At 35.4% G+C, this 19,179-nt stretch overlaps 1 protein-coding gene across 9 annotated transcripts in view; it reads left to right on the top strand.

Annotated features, from left to right (window-relative positions):
* KIAA1328 (KIAA1328 ortholog) overlaps nucleotides 1-19,179 on the top strand; it is a 403,500-nt gene that overhangs the window by 260,824 nt on the left and 123,497 nt on the right. For 7 of the 9 annotated variants that reach the window (XR_009047897.1, XM_057698042.1, XM_057698043.1 and 4 more), the window contains 2 exons: nucleotides 1,498-2,171; nucleotides 10,045-10,152. Coding sequence is in view for 7 of the 9 variants with exons in the window: in XM_057698042.1 (XP_057554025.1) it covers nucleotides 1,498-2,171; nucleotides 10,045-10,152 (782 nt within the window). In the remaining 2 variants the exon portion in view is untranslated. Of the gene's footprint in view, nucleotides 1-1,497; nucleotides 2,172-10,044; nucleotides 10,153-17,250; nucleotides 17,344-19,179 lie in introns of all 9 variants that reach the window. The other 2 variants (XR_009047898.1, XM_057698044.1) reach the window with 2 other exon arrangements.

The following is a 19,179-nucleotide window of genomic DNA, read 5'->3' as shown; positions in this document are numbered from 1 at the left end:
TTTGAAGAGGCCCAAGTCACCTCCCCGATGTGGCTCATTCTCATTTAAATAGAACCCCTCTCACGTTGCTTTAGAAACTCACTTAAAATCTTGAGTCGTTGTAATAGCCCTCTTTCATCATAGGATAGGACAGATTGTGTTGCTATGTATCTGTTAGTTGACACTTTTTACCAAACAGTTCATCATTTTCAACTATTGCAAAGTAAATTGGTGGGATTTTTACCCCCCTCTGTTAGGGAATCTCAATTATTAATTCATTCTAGAATACATGTCTGTAGAATATATAACCATCTCAACTGTTTATGAATTAGCTCTTATTTTAAAAGAATTTGTGGCAAACTGAATAATGGCCTCTCAAATATGTCCATGTCCTAAATCCTGGAACCTGTGAATGTCACTTCATAGGGCACAAGCAACTTTGTGTGACATGAGACTTTACAGATATGATTAAGTTAAGGATCTTGAGATGAGGAAATTATCTGGGATTATGTGGGTAAGCCTGATGTAATCAAAACGGTCCTTAAAAGAGGGACAGAGAAGGAGTCCAGTGGCCCACGGTACAGACCAGTGGTTCTCAAAGTGTGGTTCCAGATTGGCAGCCTCAGCACCACCCAGGAACTCGTTAAAAATGCAGCTTCTCTGACTCTGCTCTAGAGCTACTGAATTGGAAACTCTGGGGAGTAAGCCAAGCAACTCACATTTAACAGGCCTCCCCAGGTGATTCTGATACATGCTAAAGTTTGAGACTCATTGATATAAACTAAATTTTGCTCTCCCTGATAGAATAGGCTGGAGGCTAAAATGCTGGGAGAGCTCACTCTATTGGCCTGTCAAAGATAATTTGCAACTGCTTCCTTTCTGCCTGAGTTCTATCAGACTATAATCATTTGAACAGCTTAATTGAAAAATCACTTATGTTTATAGCTGAAATTAAGTGTTTTGTATTTAAATAACTGCTTTTGATTAGAATCATATTTTGTGGAAAGTGGTTGGTTTTATCTGTGTGCTATAAAGATATTTATAAAAACTCATCAAATTTCTAGCAGTAAGTAACATCCTATTCAGTATAAGGTGAAATGTTTTACATCAAATCTCATGCTGTGTAATGGCCAATCAAAGGATATTTAAGGTGGCTGAATGGATTTCTTGGCTTAGTATTCAAAATTAAACATTTTAAGACATTAACATTTAATGTTTTTCTTCTCAAGGTTGTGGTTATGTAACCCTCATTATTTGCAGTTCCTGAAATCTCACTTAAGCAGTGAGTGGCAACACTTTCTTTTTCTCATCCTTGTGCATTTACTGAAATGAAGATTGTTTGAAAATGAGTTTAGCTTTGTGGCACATGTCTGTTTAGCTGTGGGAATATTGTCATTTATTAATTAAGAAGACAAAAACCCAGCTTTGTCTTGGTAAACATGTATCACTGATTTCTGAAAAGTCGAAAGAACTCCTATTGTGCTCTTATTTGACAAGTGATATTGTGGTTCCTTTTAGGTATCCAATAGGAAAAGCACTCTCCAGTCTTCATCTGTGGAACTGGATGGGTCCTACTTGAGTGTAGCCAAACCACAAACCCACACTCAAACCAAGCAAAGACCTAAGTCTACAAATCAGGACTCAGCTTCAGAATCCCTTGCGGAATTTAGGAATAATTCTTTGAAACCATCAGCCCTTCATTATCCCAAAGAGGATGTGGACAAGGTGCCATCAGAGACCAGAACACGTAATTATGGATCCCCAGGGAGGACGCTAGTAGATGCAGTCCCTGCAGAGAAAGTTCCATCGGAGGAACTGAAGATGAAGGAATGCCAACACCTTAAGGCTACTCCGTCTAGTCGGTGTTGCAGTCATAGACTTTCTGAAAATGCAGATTATGTTCATGAGAGCCATCTGACAAATATGGTCCCTCAGTATTCCAAAACACATCTGGAATCATGCAGGTATTGTGGGCTTTCCTGGACATCTCTGATGCGTGGCCAAGGGGCACTGAAGCCTATTGAAACTGATGTCAAAAAGCAACTCTCAGAAGATAGAAGGCAGCAACTTATGCTTCAGAAAATGGAGCTGGAAATTGAAAAGGAGCGCCTTCAGCATCTTCTGGCCCAGCAGGAGACAAAACTTCTCCTAAAACAGAAGCAGCTTCATCAGTCTCGACTGGACTATAACTGGTGAGTCCTACCTGTTCTTTCAGCAGTATCTATAGCTTGGAGTACACGGTATAAAATGACAGCTGTATTACTCTAACAGATGTGTAGGAACAGAAGTTCCTTGGGACCTTGGTTTGCTCAAGATGCGTACCAGCTAGGACTTCCAAGTAAATTGCACTGTCTTTTGGGGAAGATTTGAAAGATTAACTTGTCTTCCAAAATGTTAGCTTAGAATATCTACTTCTCGGCAATCCAGTGTTATTTTTGCTTGATTCCAAAGACAGTATTTTTAAATGATATTACCATTACACAAAATCCTTTGCTGTTTGATGTCATTGTAGACAGTGTTAGGCATTAAGTAAAAGCTTGAGATTTCAGGATGTGAAATCAGACTGAAGTTGACTAGCTGTAATCATTCCATATAACAAATGATAGGAACCTTCTAAATTCAACCTTTTCTGGTCACAGAGCATAGCCTGTTCAATAACCAATTCTTACACACTTACCCACATTTAAACCATTCTTTCTCTAACAATTTTTCCCTAAGAACAATGTTTCAAAGGCTAAAGTCTTATTTTATATCATGTAGTGTTTAGCATAGTTTCACATGCAGAGTCAAAGTTTATCTTAATTTTTAAAAATAGTAATAAATCAGACACAATTGTATTTTAAACACAAGAAAATATGGCATTTATATCTTTTTTAAAAAGTAAATTTCAAGTTTTCATAGGGAATTGTGTGTGTGTGTGTGTGTGTATCCCTGCCATTTCCTTCTTGGGCAAATGTACCATTTCTCCTTTGTACACATTCTTAGACACATAGATCCTATACAGACACACTTCACACTAGTGTTATTTTCTTTCACTTCTTGGAGTGAATTTTCTTTCATTTTCAGATACTGCCTAATATATATATATTTTTTTACACTGGAAAAAAATCCTTGGCAACTGAGCTTTTGTCAAATTGTCCTTCGTCATTTAGTTGTCTTTTTTTTTATTGGAGTATAGTTGCTTTGCAATATTGTGTTAGTTTATACTGCACAGCAAAGTGAATCAGCTATACAAATACATATATCCCCTCCTTTTTGGATGTCCTGCTCATTAGGTCACCACAGAGCAATGAGTAGAATTCCCTGTGCAATACAGTACGTTCTCATTAGTTAACTATTTTATACGTAGTGTCAATAGTGTATATATGTCAATCCCAATCTCCCAATTCATCCCACCCCACGTCTTTCCCCCTTGGTATCCATACATTTGTTCTCTATGTCTGTGTGTCTATTTCTGTTTTGTAAATAAGATCGTCTATACCAATTATTTCAGATTCCACATATATACGTTAGTATACGATATTTGTTTCTCTGTTTCTGACTTACTTCACTCTGCATGACAGCCTCTAGGTCCATCCACCTCACTACAAGTAACCCAATTTCATTCCTTTTTGTGACTGAGTAATATTCCATTGTATATATGTACCACCTCTTCTTTATCCATTCATCTGTTGATGGACATTTAGGTTGCTTCCATGTCTTGGCTATTGTAAATAGTGCTGCAGTGAATACCGGGGTACATGTGTCTTTTTGAATTATGGTGTTCTCTGGGTATATGCCCAGTAGTGGGATTGCTGGGTCAATTGGTAGTTGTATTTTTAGTTTTTTAAGGAATTTCCATACTGTTCTCCATAATGACTGTATCAATTTACATTCCCACCAACAATGTGTGAGGATTCTCTTTCTTCTAATATTTTTATTTTATTTTTTAGAATTTTTTTGAGATATAATTGACATACAATAAACTACATGCATTTAAAGTGTACAATTTGATTTTTTTTTCTTATTAGTAATGTATGTATGGCAATCCCAATCTCCCAATTCAACCCCCGCCCCTCTGCTCCCCCTACACCACCCCCGCCCCCGCTTTCTCCACTTGGTGTCCATATGTTTTTTCTCTACATCAGTGTCTCTGTTTCTGCCTTGCAAACCGGTTTCTCCTAATGTTTTTATAAATTCTAATTTCTTTGAAAATTCCATCTTGACATTTTTCCTTCAGTGTAATACTGACTTTTCTAGGAAGCAGAAATGATTTTCCTCTTTCTCTTCCTTCATGATCAGACAGTTTTACTCTTCATTGCTGAAACCTGGAGGCTTTTAAAGGAAGTGAAAATGAAGCCTCTTGTAACAAGATTGTCACCAAAGGCCAAAATGTTGCTTCACTTTTATGACCCCAGTCTCTAATCCTCCAGTTAATGTGTAGCCGCTCCTGAGAACGTCATTCAGCAAACATTTATGGAATGCCTATGTTATGTGAGAAATGGCTCTAGGTACTTGGGATAGATAAAATAATTAAATACAGTCTTTAAAGAGGTCACAGTCTAGCAGGGGAAAGTGGGTAATTTTAGATTATGCATCATGTTCATTTTAACAGCATTGTATATTCAAGTAATGCTGCATAATGATAATAAAGTCTTTATTGTTCTCTTGATCACCCTAGCTTAGATGAAAGAGCCATGAAACACAGGTTTTGAACAAGTTCTATGTATATATAAATTGTTAAAAAATTGTGCATATTTATAGAGATTTTTTTAAACTTTTTATTTTGAAATAATTATATTTAGGTTGATAGAAGTTGCAAAAATAGTATGCAGAGTTTCCATGTACCCTTCACCCAGTTTCTCCCAATGGTTACATTTTATACAACCATAATATATTATCAAAACTAATAAATTAGCATTAATATAGTGTGTATGAGTGTTTCTATGCCATTTTATCACATGTATGGATTTGTATAAGCACAACTTCAATCAAAATACAAAACTATTTCAGCACCACCAAGATTTCCTTTGTACTATTCTGTTAGAGTCATTCTCTGCCCCAACCATTCCTAATCCCTGAGGACTCCTAATCTGTTATTTCTATAATTCTGTTATTTTGAAAATGTTGCATAAATGGAATTACACAGTATGTGAAATTTTGATATTGACTTTTTTTTTTTTAAGATTTATTTTATTATTTATTTATTTTGGCCACATTGGGTCTTCGTTGCTGCGCATGGGCTTTCTTCACTGTGGTGCATGGGCTTCTCATTGCAATGGCTTCTCCTGTTGCAGGGCACAGGCTCTAGGCGCACAGGCTTCAGTAGTTGTGGCACTTGAGCTCAACAGTTGTGGCTCTCGGGCTCTAGAGCATAGGCTCAATAGTTTTGGCAGACGGGCTTAGTTGCTCTGTGGCATGTGGGATCTTCCTGGGCCAGGGATCAAACCCGTGTCCCCTGCATTGGCAGGCATATTCTTAACCACTGTGCCACCTAGGAAGTCTAACTTTTCTAATTTAGCATAATGTTCTTGACATCCGTCTAGGTTGTTGCGTATATTGTAGCTTTTGATTTCTGAGTACTATTCCATGATATGGATATACCATGATATGGATATATATGGATTTGTTTAACCATTTATCAGTTAAAGGACAATTGGTTGTTTTCAGTTTTTTTCTGTTACAAATAGAGCTGCTATGTACATTCTTATACAAGTTTTTGTGCAGCCTAAGCTTTTTGTTTGTACAAGTGAAAACTAGGAGTATGATTGCTAAATCATATGGTAAGATCATACTTAACTTATACCACATTTAGTTTAACATGCTTTTCTACCAGTAACTTATGGGAGATCGTTTCTTTACATCCTTGCTGGCATTTGATAGTGTCACAGATTTTTACTTGACATGTTCTGTTCTCTGTGTAGTGTTATTTCATTGTTGTCTTAGTTTGCATTTTCCTAATGGCTGGTGATGTTGAATATCTTTTCATTTGCTAGTTTGCCCTCTTTCCATCCTCTGGGTAAATTGTCTCTTTAATATCTCTTGCCATATTCTAACTGGATCGTTTGCATTGTTTTCCTGTTGAGTTTTGAGAGTTCCTTATATATTCGAAGGTGTCAGATAGGTGGATTGCACGTATTTTCTCCTGGTCTGTAGCTTGTCTTTCCAGTCTCATAAAGGACCTTTCACAAAGCAAAAGTTTTAAATTTTGATAAAGTTTGATTTTTTAATTTTTATTGTAGATTATAGAAAGTTTTTATAATGCGTGTTGAATGTTGTCAGATACCTTTTATGTGTTAATTGATGTGATTGTGTGATATTTCCTTTTTAGCCTGCCAATATGGTGGGTTGCATTAATTGATTTTTTAATATTGACCTAGCTTGTATGCCTGGAATAAGACTCCTTGGTCGTAGTGTATGATACTTTTCATATGTATTCTATTTACTAATATTTTGTTAAGGAAATTTATGTCAATATCTATGAGGTATATTGGTCTGTAGTTTTTTTTGTGCTTTGTCTGGTTTTGGAATCAAGATAATACTGGTCTCATTTATTTCATTCATTTCTTCATTATTTCCTTCTTTCTGCTTGCTTTGGATTTATCTTGTTCTTTTTTTCTGTCTTAAGGTGGGAGCTTAGATTATTGATTTGATACTTCTCTTTTCCTGGAAGCATTTAGTGCCATAAATTTCCCTCTCAGCACTGTTTTTTATGTCTCACATATTTTGGTATGTTGGTATGTTCACTGAACATAATGTCCTCTAGGTCAGTGGTCCCCAGCCTTTTTGGCACCAAGGACTGGTTTCATGGAAGACAGTTTTTCCATGGACCAGGGCGGGGGTGGAGGTGGAGCTGTGGTTCAGGCAGTAATGTAAGCGATGTGGGGCGATGGAAAGTGGCAGATGAAGCTTCACTCACTCAACCACTGCTCACCTCCTGTTGTGCAGCTCGGTTCCTAATAGGCCACGCGGACCCATATTGGTCCATGGCCCAGGGGTTGGGGATCCCTGCTCTAGGTTCATCCATGATGTTGCAAACGGCAAGATTTCCTTCTTTCTTCTGGCTGAATAATATTCCACTGTGTGTATGTTTGTGTGTGTGTGTGTGTGTGTGTGTGTGTGTATGTGTGCGCGCCTACGTGTATCTCACCTCTTCTACATCCATTCATCTGTCAGTAGACACTTAGGTTGTTTCTGTGTCTTGGCTATTGTGATTAATGCAACAGTGAACATGGAGGTGCAGATCTCTCTTTTTAAACGAATGCAAATTTTGTTTCCTTAAGATAAGTACCCAATTGCTAGATCATATGGTAGTTCTCTTTTTAAATTTTTGAGGATCTTCTATACTGTTTCCATAATGACTGTACCACTTTATATTTTTACCAAGAATATATAGGGATTCCCATTTCTCCATATCTTCACCAACACTGGTTGTTTCTTTTTTTTTTTTTAACATTTATTTATTTATTTATTTATTTATTGGCTGCGTTGGGTCTTCGTTGCTGCTCTTGGGCTTTCTCTAGTTGTGGTAAGTGGGGGCTACTCTTCATTATGGTAGGCAGGCTTCTCATTGCGGTGGCTTCTCTTATTGTGGAGCACAGACTCTAGGCACTCAGGCTTCAGTAGCTATGGCATGTGGGCTCAATAGTTGTGGCTCGAGGTCTCTAGAGCACAGGTTCAGTAGTTGTGGCCCACGGGCTTAGTTGCTCCGCAGCATGTGGGATCTTCCTGGGCCAGGGATTGAACCTGCATTGGCAGGTGGATTCTTAACCACTACATCACTGCGCCAGCAGAAGCCCCTGTTTCTTGTCTTTTTGATAGTAGCCATTCTAATAGGTGTGAGGTGATATCTCATTGTAGTTTGATTTGCATTTCCCTGAGAATTAGTGATGTTGAGCATCTTTTCATGTACCTGTTAGTGATCTGTATGCCTTCTTTGGCAAAATGTCTTTTCACATCTTCTGCTTATTTTTTAATTGGATTGTTTGTTTTGTCGTTATTGAATTATGTAAACTTTATATATTTTGGATATTAACCTTTTATCAGATATATGATTTGCAAATATTTTCTCCCATTTGATAGGTCTCCTTTTAATTTTGTTGGTGGTTTTCTTTGCTGTGCAGAGGCTTATAGTTTGATGTAGTCCCACTTATTTATTTTTGCTTTTTGTTGCCTTTATTTTTTGTGTCAGATCCAAAAGATTATCACCAAGACTATGTCATTGAACTTACCACCTGTGTTTTCTTCTAGGAATTTTAAGATTTTAGGTCTTACATTCTAGTCTAGTGGCTGTGCATTGTTCCCAAAAGCATTTATTGAAGAGACTATCCTTTCCCAATTGTGTATTCTTGGTGCCCTGATCAAAGATTAGTTGACCATATATGCATGGGTTTATTTCTGGGTTTTCTATTCTGTTTTATTGATCTTTGTGATTGTTTATATGCCAGTTTGTGTGTGTATGTGTACTCACTCATTTGATTTTGTATTTTTCTCACTTGTATTCATTTCTGATTTACTCTTTTTTTTTCTCCCAGTTTTATTAAGCTGTAACTGACGTACGGCACTATGGATGTTTAAGGTGTACAACATAATGATTTCGCTTACATACATAATGAAATGATTACCAAGATAAGTTTAGTGAATATCCATCATCTTATATAGATACAAAATTAAATAGAAAAAAAAAGTTTTTTCCTTGTGATAAGAACTCTTAGGGTTTACTCTCTTAAAATTTTCATATGTAACATACAGTCGTGTTAATTGTATTTATTATGTTGTATATTACATCCCTGGTACATATTTATCTTATAACTGAAAGTTTGTGCCTTTTGACTACCTTTATCTAATTTCCCTTCTCCCTACCTACTTGCTCTGGTAGCGCAAATCTGACTTTTTTTTCTATGAGTTTGTTTCTTTGTTTTTAAAGTATAATTGACCTACAATACTGTGTTAGTTCCCAGTATATGACATGGTGATTTGATAATATCTATACATTTCAAAATGATCACCACAATTAGTCTAGTTGTTGTCTGTCACCACACAAAGGTATTACATAATTATTGACTGTATCCCCCACACTGTACATTTCATAGCCATGACTCATTTATTTTGCAACTGGAAATTTGTACTGTACCTCTTAATCTTCCTCACCTATTTCTCACCTCCCTTGACCCCTCTCCTCTCTGGCAACCACCTGTTTGTTCTCTATATCTGTGACTCTGTTACTGTTTAGTTATTTTTCTTTGTTTGTTTTGTTTTTTAGGATCCACATATAAGTGATATCATACAGTATTTGTCTTTCTCTGTCTGACTTATTTCACTTACCCTAATACCCTCCAAGTCCATCTGTGTTGTTGCAAATGGCAAGATTTTATTCTTTTTTATGGCTGAGTAATACTCCATTGTATATATACCATGTCTTCTTTATCCATTCATCTGTCGATGGACATTAAGGTTGCTTCCATATCTTGACTGTTGTAAATGCTACAGTGAACACAGGGACACATATATCTTTTCTATTGGATAATTAGTGTTTTTGTTTTCTTCAGATAAATACCCAGGAGTGGAATTGCTACATCATATAGTAGTTCTATGTTTAATTTATTGAGGAATCTCCATACTGCTTTGCATAGCAGCTACACCAATTTACATTCCCACCAACAGTGCACAAAGATTCCCTTTTGTTCACATCCTTGCCAACACTTGTTGTTTGTTGTCTTCTTGATAATGGCCATTCTGACAGGTGTGAGGTGATACCTCATTGTGGTTTTCATTTTCATTTCCCTAATGATTAGTGATGTTAAGTATCTTTTTATGTGCCTGTTGGCCATCTGTATGTGTTCTTTGAACAAATGTCTATTCAGATCCTCTGCCCTTTTTTTTAATTTGGTTATTTGGTGTTTTAGTGTTAAATTGTATGCCAGTACCGTTTTCATGACTATAGCTTTGTAATATAGTTTGGAATCAGAGAATGTAATGCTTCTGACTTTGTTCTTTCTCAAGGTTTAGCTATTCAGGGTCTTTTGTGGTTCCATGCAAATTTTAGGATTGTTTAGTCTATTTCTATGTCTAAATTTATTTTTACAGGTTAAGAACTCAAGCTGTATTTAAGTCAAGAGAACTGGTTGCTAATAAAGAGATTATTAAACCCCGAGAGTTCACTCTGGATATGAAAGAGAGTGGCTCTGGACCAAGGTAAACTTGGGTGGTTGGTGAAGGCAAAATACATAGGACACAGATATTAAGTATATGCTTGGTATATATTTATAGCTTCGTATTGGTGACTCCAGTTTTCTGATCATAAAAATAAGTATATTCACATTATAAAATTTTGAAAAATATAGAAAAATGTAAGGAAGAAAATAAAAATCATTCATAGTCCTACCATTCAGAGACAATCCTTTGAGACCTTTTCCCCTTTCTATCTCTTTTATAATAATATTTTCTATATTGCAGTAGAGGTTATGCTTATAAGATTCTTGATTCACATTGCCAAATTGCTTTTCGTAAAAGTTAAATCATTTTACACCCCCAAAGCAATGTTTGAGGAAGTTATTTTCATGAAATGTAAAGTATTTTTGGCCAGTATTTTTCCAAATGTATTTTTTCCCTATTCCCTTTATCCTCTCCTTTTGGAACTCTGTTTACATGTATATTAGAGCTTTAGCTATTACCCCACAGGTCCCTGGCTCTCTGCTAATTTTTTTTAAAACTATTTTTCTTTATTATTCATATTGAATAATTTCTGTTGCTCTGTACTCAGATTCATCAACTCTCTTCTGTTATTTCTAATCTGCTGTTAAGCCCATATAGTGATTTTTGTTTTATTTCAGGTATTGGATTTTGGGGTTTTAGAATTTTCATTTGGATCTTTGTTATAATTTCTATTTCTCTGTTAAAATTTTCTATTTTATTCATTACAAGTGTATTTTTTCCCTTAAAATTCTCGTCTGCTGATTCTAACAACTGGTTCATCTTGGAGTTTGTCTCCACTGATTGACTTTTCTTTCGAGTGTTGGTCATGTTCTCCTGTTTCTTTGTGTGTTTAGTAATTTTGGATTGTTTCCTGGTCACTGTGAATAACTCTAGAATTCAGCTATATAGGCATATCTCATTTTATTATGCTTCACTTTATCATGCTTCACAAATAATTGTATTTTTTACAAATTGAAGGCTTGCAGCAACCTAGTGTCAAGCAACTCAGTCAGCACCATATCTCCAACAGCAGTTGCTCACTTTGTGTCTCTTTGCTATGTTTTCCTAATTCTTATCATATTTCTAACATTATCATTATTATCATCATCATCATTATTATATTTGTTGTAGTGATCAGTGAGCTTTGATTTTACTATTGCAAAAAGATTATGACTTGCTGAGAGCTCAGATTATGGTTAGCATTTTTTAGCAATAAAGTATTTTCTAATTAACTTTTGTAATTTTTTTAGACATGATGCTATTGCACATTTAATCGACTACTATATAGTGTTAACATAACTTTTATGTGCAGTGGGAAACCAAAAAATGTGTGTGACTCCCTTTATTGCAATATCAACTTCATTGTGGTGGTCTGGAACCAAAACTACAGTGTCCTCAAGGTATGCCTGTATTTCTCTGAAGAATGTTAATTTTTTGTGTGCTAGTGGGCAGTTAACTTTACTGAACTCAGATTCCAAGCTCTATCTCCCTGGAGTAAGTGGCAGTGATAATCACTGCTGAGTTATTTTAATTTTAATTTGGATGCTTGAGTCTGACCTGTTCATGTGTAGTTCAGGGGTCAGCGCTAACTGGCAGGGTTGTTATATAGAATTTGAGGCTTTCCTCTTTCTCTCCCTCCACTCCAAGATTTTTCACTTTTTAGCTGCTTTAGTCAACCTAGACTCTTTCCTCTGGTTCTTTAAGCCTGCTTTCAGTTAAAAGCCATTAAAAAAATTGGAAACTCTCCCAGTGCCACTGTTTTCTTTTAAGTGCTGGTCCTCTTACAGTTTCTGCTTGCTTTTGGCCACTTTTCAGTGTGTTCAGGTTATTTTTTTCCTCCCAGAGTTTACAGTTATTACATGTAGGAGATTTGATCCTATAGGAGCTACTCAGCCCTTCTCAGGAACAGAACTCAAGAATTCTTATTTTAGCACAGTTTTGCCATAATTAATTTTTTTAATTGTGGTAAAATACACATAACATAAAATTTACCATCTCAACCATTGTTTAGTGTACTGTTCAATAATAGTAAACATATTTACAGTGTTGTGAAACCAATCTCCAGAACTCTTTTATCCTGCAAAACTGAAACTCTGTGCCCGTTAATAACTACTCTTCATTTCCTCTTACCCCCAGCCTCTCGCAACCATTTTATTTTCTGTTTCTACACTTTGATTACTCTAGATACCTCATTTAACTGGAATCATGCAGTATTTGTCTTTTTTTATAATTTATTATTTTTATTGAAATATAATTGATTTACAATGTTATATTAGTTTCAGGTATGCAGCAAAGTGATTCAGATATATATATGTATTCTTTTTCAGATTCTTTTCCCATGTAGATTATTACAAAATATTGAGTATAGTTGCCTATGCCATACAGAAGTCCTTGCTGTTTATCTGTTTTATACATAGTACTGTGTGTATGTTACTCCCAAATTCCTAGTTTATCTATCCAGGCCACTCTTTGGTAATCAAAAGTTTGTTTCCTATATCTGTGAGTCTTATTTATGTTTTGTAAATAAGTTCATTTTTATCATTTTTTAAATTCCACATATAAGTGATATCATAGGACATTTGTCTTTCTCTGTCTGGCTTACTTCACTCAGTATGATAATCTCTAGGTCTATCCATGTTGCTGTAAATGGCATTCTTTTATTCTTTTTTTATGGCTGAGTAATATTCCATTGCGTGTGTGTGTGTGTGTGTGTGTGTGTGTGTGTGTGTGTGTGTGTACCACATCTTCTTTATCCAGTCATCTGTTGATGGGCATTTAGGTTGCTTCCATGTCTTGGCTATTGTAAATAGCACTGCAGTGCATATTGGGGTGCATGTATCTTTTCTCTTTTTTACTATGAATATTATTTTTATTTTATTTTTTTTAATTTTTATTGGAGTATAGTTGATTTACAGTGTTGTGTTAGTTTTAGGTGTATAGTGAAGTGAATCAGTTGTGTATATATATATATATATATCCACTCTTTTTTAGGTTCTTTTTCCATATAGGCCATTACAGAATGTTGAGTAGAGTTCCCTGTGCTATACAGTAGATACCTGTTATTATCTGTTTTATATATAGCAGTATGTATATGTCAATCCCAATCTCCCAGTTTATTCCCCCTACCCCCCATTTACCCACTGGTAACCATAAGTTTGTTTTCTACATCTGTCACTCTATTTCTGTTTTGTGGATAAGTTCCTTTGTACCTTTTTTTAGATTCCACCAATAAGCAATATAATGTGATATCTGTCTTTGTCTGACTTATTTCACTCAGTATGACAGTCTCTAGGTCTGTCCATGTTCCTGCAAATGGCATTATTTTGTTCTTTTTTATGGCTGAGTAATATTTCACTCTGTGTGTGTGTGTGTGTGTGTGTGTGTGTGTGTGTACACCACATCTTCTTTATCCATTCTTCTGTTAATGGACATTTAAGTTGCTTCCATGTCTTGGCTATTGTAAATAGTGCTGCAGTGAATATTGGGGTGCACATATCTTTTTGAATTATGGTTTTCTCTGGGTATATGCCCATGAGTGGGATTGCAGCTTTATATGGTAGCTCTATTTTTAGTTTTTTAAGGAATCTCCATACTGTTTCTCTAACAATTAGTGATGTTCAGCATCTTTTCATGTGCATTTTGGCCCTCTATTTGTCTTTTTTAGAAAAATGTCTATTTAGATCTTCTGCCCATTTTTTAATTGGGTTGTTTGTTTTTTTTATTTTGAGCTGTTTGCATGTTTTGGAGATTAATCCCTTGTTGGTTGCTTCATTTGGAAATATTTTCTCCCATTCTGTAGGTTGTTTTTTCATTTTGTTTATGGTTTTCTTTACTGTGTAAGAGCTTTTAAGTTTCAGTAGGTCCCATTTGTTTATTTTTGTTTTTATTTCCATTACTCTAGGAGACGACTCCAAAAAGATATTGCTGTTATTTATGTCAGAGAATGTTCTGCCTGTGTTTTCCTCTAAGAGTTTTATAGTATCCACCCTTACATTTAGGTCTTTGATCCATTCTGAGTTTCTTTTTGTGTATGACGTTAGAGAATGTTCTAATTTCATTCTTTTACATGTAACTGTCCAGTTTTTCCAGCATCACTTATTGAGGAGACTGCATTTTCTCCATTGTATATTCTTGCATCCTTTGTCATAGATTAATTCACCATGGGTGCTTAGGTTTATTTCTGGGCTTTCTATCCTGTTCCATTGATCTATATTTCTGTTTTTGTGCCAGTACCATACTGTTTTGATTACTGTAGCTTTGTAGTATAGTCTGAATTCAGGGCGCGTGACTCCTCCAGCTCCAATTTTCTTTCTCAAGGTTGCTTTGCCTATTTGGGGTCATTTGTGTTTCCATACAAATTGTAAAATTTTTTGTTCTAGTTTTGTGAAAAATGCCATTGGTAATTTGATAGGGATTGCATTGAATATTAGATTACCTTGGGTAGTATAGTCATTTTGATGATATTGAGTCTTCTAACCCAAAAATATGGCATATCTTTCTATTTGTGTCATCTTTGATTTCTTTCATCTGTGTCTTATAGTTTTCAAAGTACAGGTCTTTTGTTTCCTTAGGTAGGTTTATTTTTAGGTATTTTACCCTTTTGGTGCAATGGTAAATGGGATTCTTTCCTTAATTTCCCTTTCTGGTCTTTTGCTGTTAGTGTATACAAATGCTACAGATTTCTGGGTATTAATTTTATATTCTGCTACTTTACCAAATTCATTGATGAGCTCTAGTAGTTTTCTGGTAGCATCTTTAGGCTTTTCTACGTATAGTATGATATCATCTGCAAACAGTGACAATTTTATTTCTTCTTTTCCAGTTTGGGTCCATTTTATTTATTTTTCTTCTCTGATTGCTGTGTCTAGGACTTCCAAAACTCTGTTGAATAAAAGTAGTAAAAGTGGACATCCTTGTCTTTTTCCTGATTTTAGAGGAAATTCTTTCACCTTTTCACTGTTGAGTAATGATATTAGCTGTGTGTGTCACATATGGCCTTTATTATGTTGAGGTGGGTTCCCAGTATGTCTTTTTGTGACTCGCCATAGTTTAGTTTTATTTTATTACTATTGAAATCAAGCATGTACATAATTTAAAAAGTCAATTGTTCAATAAGGCTTATGCAAAAATAGGGCCTCCTCTACAGCTCCTTCCTACTCCCAATTTCCACTCTTTGGGGATAAAAGTTTTTACTGTTTTAGATTTTTTTAATCTATTAATTCTACTACTTATATCCATATCTTTAAATATCAAACTTAAGTAGGCTTTAAGTATTGACCTCCTGCTATGAAAGATGAATTAGCTCTCACAGATAACCATCTACATGTTTTCACCTTTTTCCCTCTGTTCCTTCTTCTCTCTCCTCTCTCTTCCCCTTCCTCTCTCTCTCTAACATACACACCCATACACATGCTATTTCCTTTCTTCTATCTTCTAAATATAGCTATATCACGACTTGTTTACAATAAAACTGTAGATATTTTCTACACAGCTGAGCCATCTACTATACAATTATTAAATTTAATTTTTATGTAATAGATTGTTTTTTCCAGAGTTTAGAATTGCCTTATTTAATTTGCCATGCACTCATTCATTTCTTAATTCACTCAAATATTTATAAAGTTTCCTACCAAGTGCTAGGCAATTTCTAGACTTTGGGGGAATATACCAGTAAACAAAACACCAAAGTTTCTGACCTCAGAATTCTCATGTCTTTCCATTTCCAAATTCACCCAGAAAGTATAATTATCTGAATATATTCAGATATATCAATTACTCTGTCATATCTTTTCATTTTTTTAATATATCCTCTTGGAGCCCTCCATAATTCTGCTCTAGTCTGAACTGGTTTTTCTCTAAGCTTGCTGTTTAGAGATTTCATCCTGAAATTTTCCTTATCCATCATCCTTCAAATTTCTTTAATTTTCTTGCTATCTTCCTCTTTTGCTGGATTACAGGTCCTCTTTTTGGTTTATACTTATCTTCCTGAATTGTGTCCTCCAACAGCTTAACTGACAGGGAGTACAGAGGCAACAATTTTTTTTTTTAATTTATTTATTTATTTTTATTATTTTTTGGGGGGTACACCAGGTTCAATCATCTGTTTTTATACACATATCCCCATATTCCCTCCCTTCCTTGACCCCCCCCTCGAGTCCCCCCCACCCTCCCCGCCCCAGTCCTCTAAGGCATCTTGCGTCCTCGAGTTGGACTCCCTTTGTTATACAACAACTTCCCACTGACTATTTTACAGTTGGTAGTATATATATGTCTGTGCTACTCTCTCGCTTTGTCTCAGTTTCCCCTTCACCCCCTGCCCCCTCCCATACCTCGAGTTCTCCAGTCCTTTCTCTGTATCTGCATCTTTGTTCTTGTCACTGAGGTCATCAGTACCATTTTTAGATTCCCTATATGTGAGTTAGCATACAATATTTGTCCTTCTCTTTCTGACTTACTTCACTCTGTATGACAGATTGTAGTTCTATCCACCTCATTACATATAGCTCCATCTCATCCCTTTTTATAGCTGAGTAATATTCCATTGTATATATATGCCACATCTTCTGTATCCATTCATTTGTTGATGGGCATTTAGGTTGCTTCCATGTCCTGGCTATTGTAAATAGTGCTGCAGTAAACATTATGGTACAAGTTTCTTTTGGGATTATGGTTTTCTTTGGGTATATGCCCAGGAGTGGGATTACTGGATCATATGGTAGTTCTATTTGTAGTTTTTTAAGGAACCTCCAAATTGTTTTCCCTAGTGGCTGTACCAACTTGCAGTCCCACCAACAATGCAGGAGAGCTCCCTTTTCTCCACACCCTCTCCAACATTTGTGCTTTCCAGATTTTGTGATGATGGCCATTTTGACTGGTGTGAGGTGATACCTCATTGTGGCTTTGACTTGCATTTCTCTGATGATGAGTGATGTTGAGCATCTTTTCATGTGTTTGTTGGCCATCTGTATGTCTTCTTTGGAGAAATGTCTATTTAGGTCTTCTGCCCATTTGTGGATTGGGTTATTTGCTTTTTTGGTATGAAGCTTCATGAGCTGCTTGTATATTTTGGAGGTTAATCCTTTGTCCGTTGTTTCACAGGCAATTATTTTTCCCATTCTGAGGGTTGAGGCAACAATTTTTTGAGACTTCATACCTCTGGAAGAATGCCTAACATCTGTCTTCACATTTAATGTAAGTTTAGCTGCATATAGAATTCTTAGTTGGTAATTTTTCTCAGAAGAGATTGAGGATTATGTTCCATTATCTTCTAGCTTCTAGTGTTGCCCTTAAGAAGTGTGGTGCAGTTTGATTCTTTATCTTTTTTATGTGACCTGTTTTCCATGGACACTATTAGAATCTTATCTTTCTCTGCATTATTCTAAAAATTAATGCTGATGTGCATCAGTTGGGCCTTTTTTCATTCATTACGCTATTAGCCAGATGTTGAATCTCTTGGAATCTCTCATTTTCTTATTTTTTCTCTTATTTTTCATATCTGTGGGGTTTTTTCTACTTTTTAGAATACTTCCTAAACTTTATTTTTTAACCCTTGTATTAAATTTTTTTACTGCTATAATTTCCAAAAACATTTTATTCTCTAAATTAAAAAAAATAAGAAACCATGCTTATTGCAATATTTTTTCTTATCTCTGAGGATATTAATAACAGTTTTTAAAGTTTCTTTTTTTTCCAGTTCGTTGTCTCTATTTTCACCAAGTTCAAGTTTCCTTCTTCCACAAATGTCTGATGATCCATTTATATTTGCAAACAAAACAGTGAAAAGCTATTGAAAGTTCTCAGTGTGTATAAGGGGGGCTTGTCAACTGATGGGCTTCACTGTGGGGTGATTATGTAGGAACCCTGGGACTGCTCTGCCTGTTAGTATCAGTGGGTCTTTTCTGTTGGGTGATCAGTTTGCCTAGGCACAAACCTTCTGTCTGGTTGGGAAGAAAGAGTGGGAGCATTATGTAAGCTTGGCTGCTAATGTGGGGAGCTCAGTGGAGGAAGAGAAATGAAACCATCAGTCATTATGTAGGCTTTTACTTAATACCCCTTTTAACTCTATGGTTAAACTCTATTTCTGCCCTCAACTGTATTTTAGACCCCTAAGACCGGAGTCAGTCTGACTCAACCACTCTAGGGCAGTAAGCCACCAATTTTACAAGATGGAAAGAAATAGTTGACTGGCTCTGGAGATAGACAGAGGCATCTTAGATTTTTACTGCTGTACAAACTTCAACCAGCCATGCTTTCATTCCCACATACAGTCCTACTTGGTTCCTTCAATCTCTGAGCCTGTCAGCAATTCTCTGGCATGTTTCAGCTTAACACCCTCCTCCATTTCAGCCAGCAAATATTTCAGTTTTGATTTTTCAAGTTGGTTAATTGAATTTGAACTTATATGTCATTTCCAGGCTTTTAAAATTTTGCAGCAGCCCTTGTTTGTTGTCCTTTCCTCTTTTATTTTTCTGCAACCACATGGTTTTGTCTTTTTTATCCTTTTACAATTATTTAAGAGATTTGTTTTCAATCAGCTGTGTAAATTGACTCTCCAGTGTTGATTTGTATAATTAAGCAATATTTGGGAGTTTAATAGGTAGAAAAATGGAATCCTATTGTAATTTGCAATTATTCAATATTCAGTTAAGATTAATGTTTTTCGATGTATTTATTAACCCTTTGTGTTTCTTTGTAGAATTTTTATTTCCTGACTATAACCACATTTTCTGTATAGGGGTAGTATATTTCTTGTTTAGTGGATGTGTAAGAAATTTTTATTATATTTGTTTTTAACTTAAAATATTTTCTTACTTATTCTTAGTGCTACTTATGTTTACCTATATCTTCATATATTTACTTGCTTGCTTATGGTAGGAAAAATATAAAAAATACTGGTAAGCCAAAAGAGAATAAAACATACGCGTAATGTCATCTAGAGGTAATCTTAGTATGTAACTTGTAGGTCTTATTTTTTTATGAATATGTGATATATGTTTATATTATACATTTTGTCTTATAATTCACCTT

Source organism: Hippopotamus amphibius, chromosome 11, assembly GCF_030028045.1.
Source record: "Hippopotamus amphibius kiboko isolate mHipAmp2 chromosome 11, mHipAmp2.hap2, whole genome shotgun sequence".
NCBI classification, from domain to species: domain Eukaryota; kingdom Metazoa; phylum Chordata; class Mammalia; order Artiodactyla; family Hippopotamidae; genus Hippopotamus; species Hippopotamus amphibius.
The sequence above is the reverse complement of the archived record's forward strand: the minus strand, read 5'-3'. Positions and strand labels throughout refer to the sequence as shown.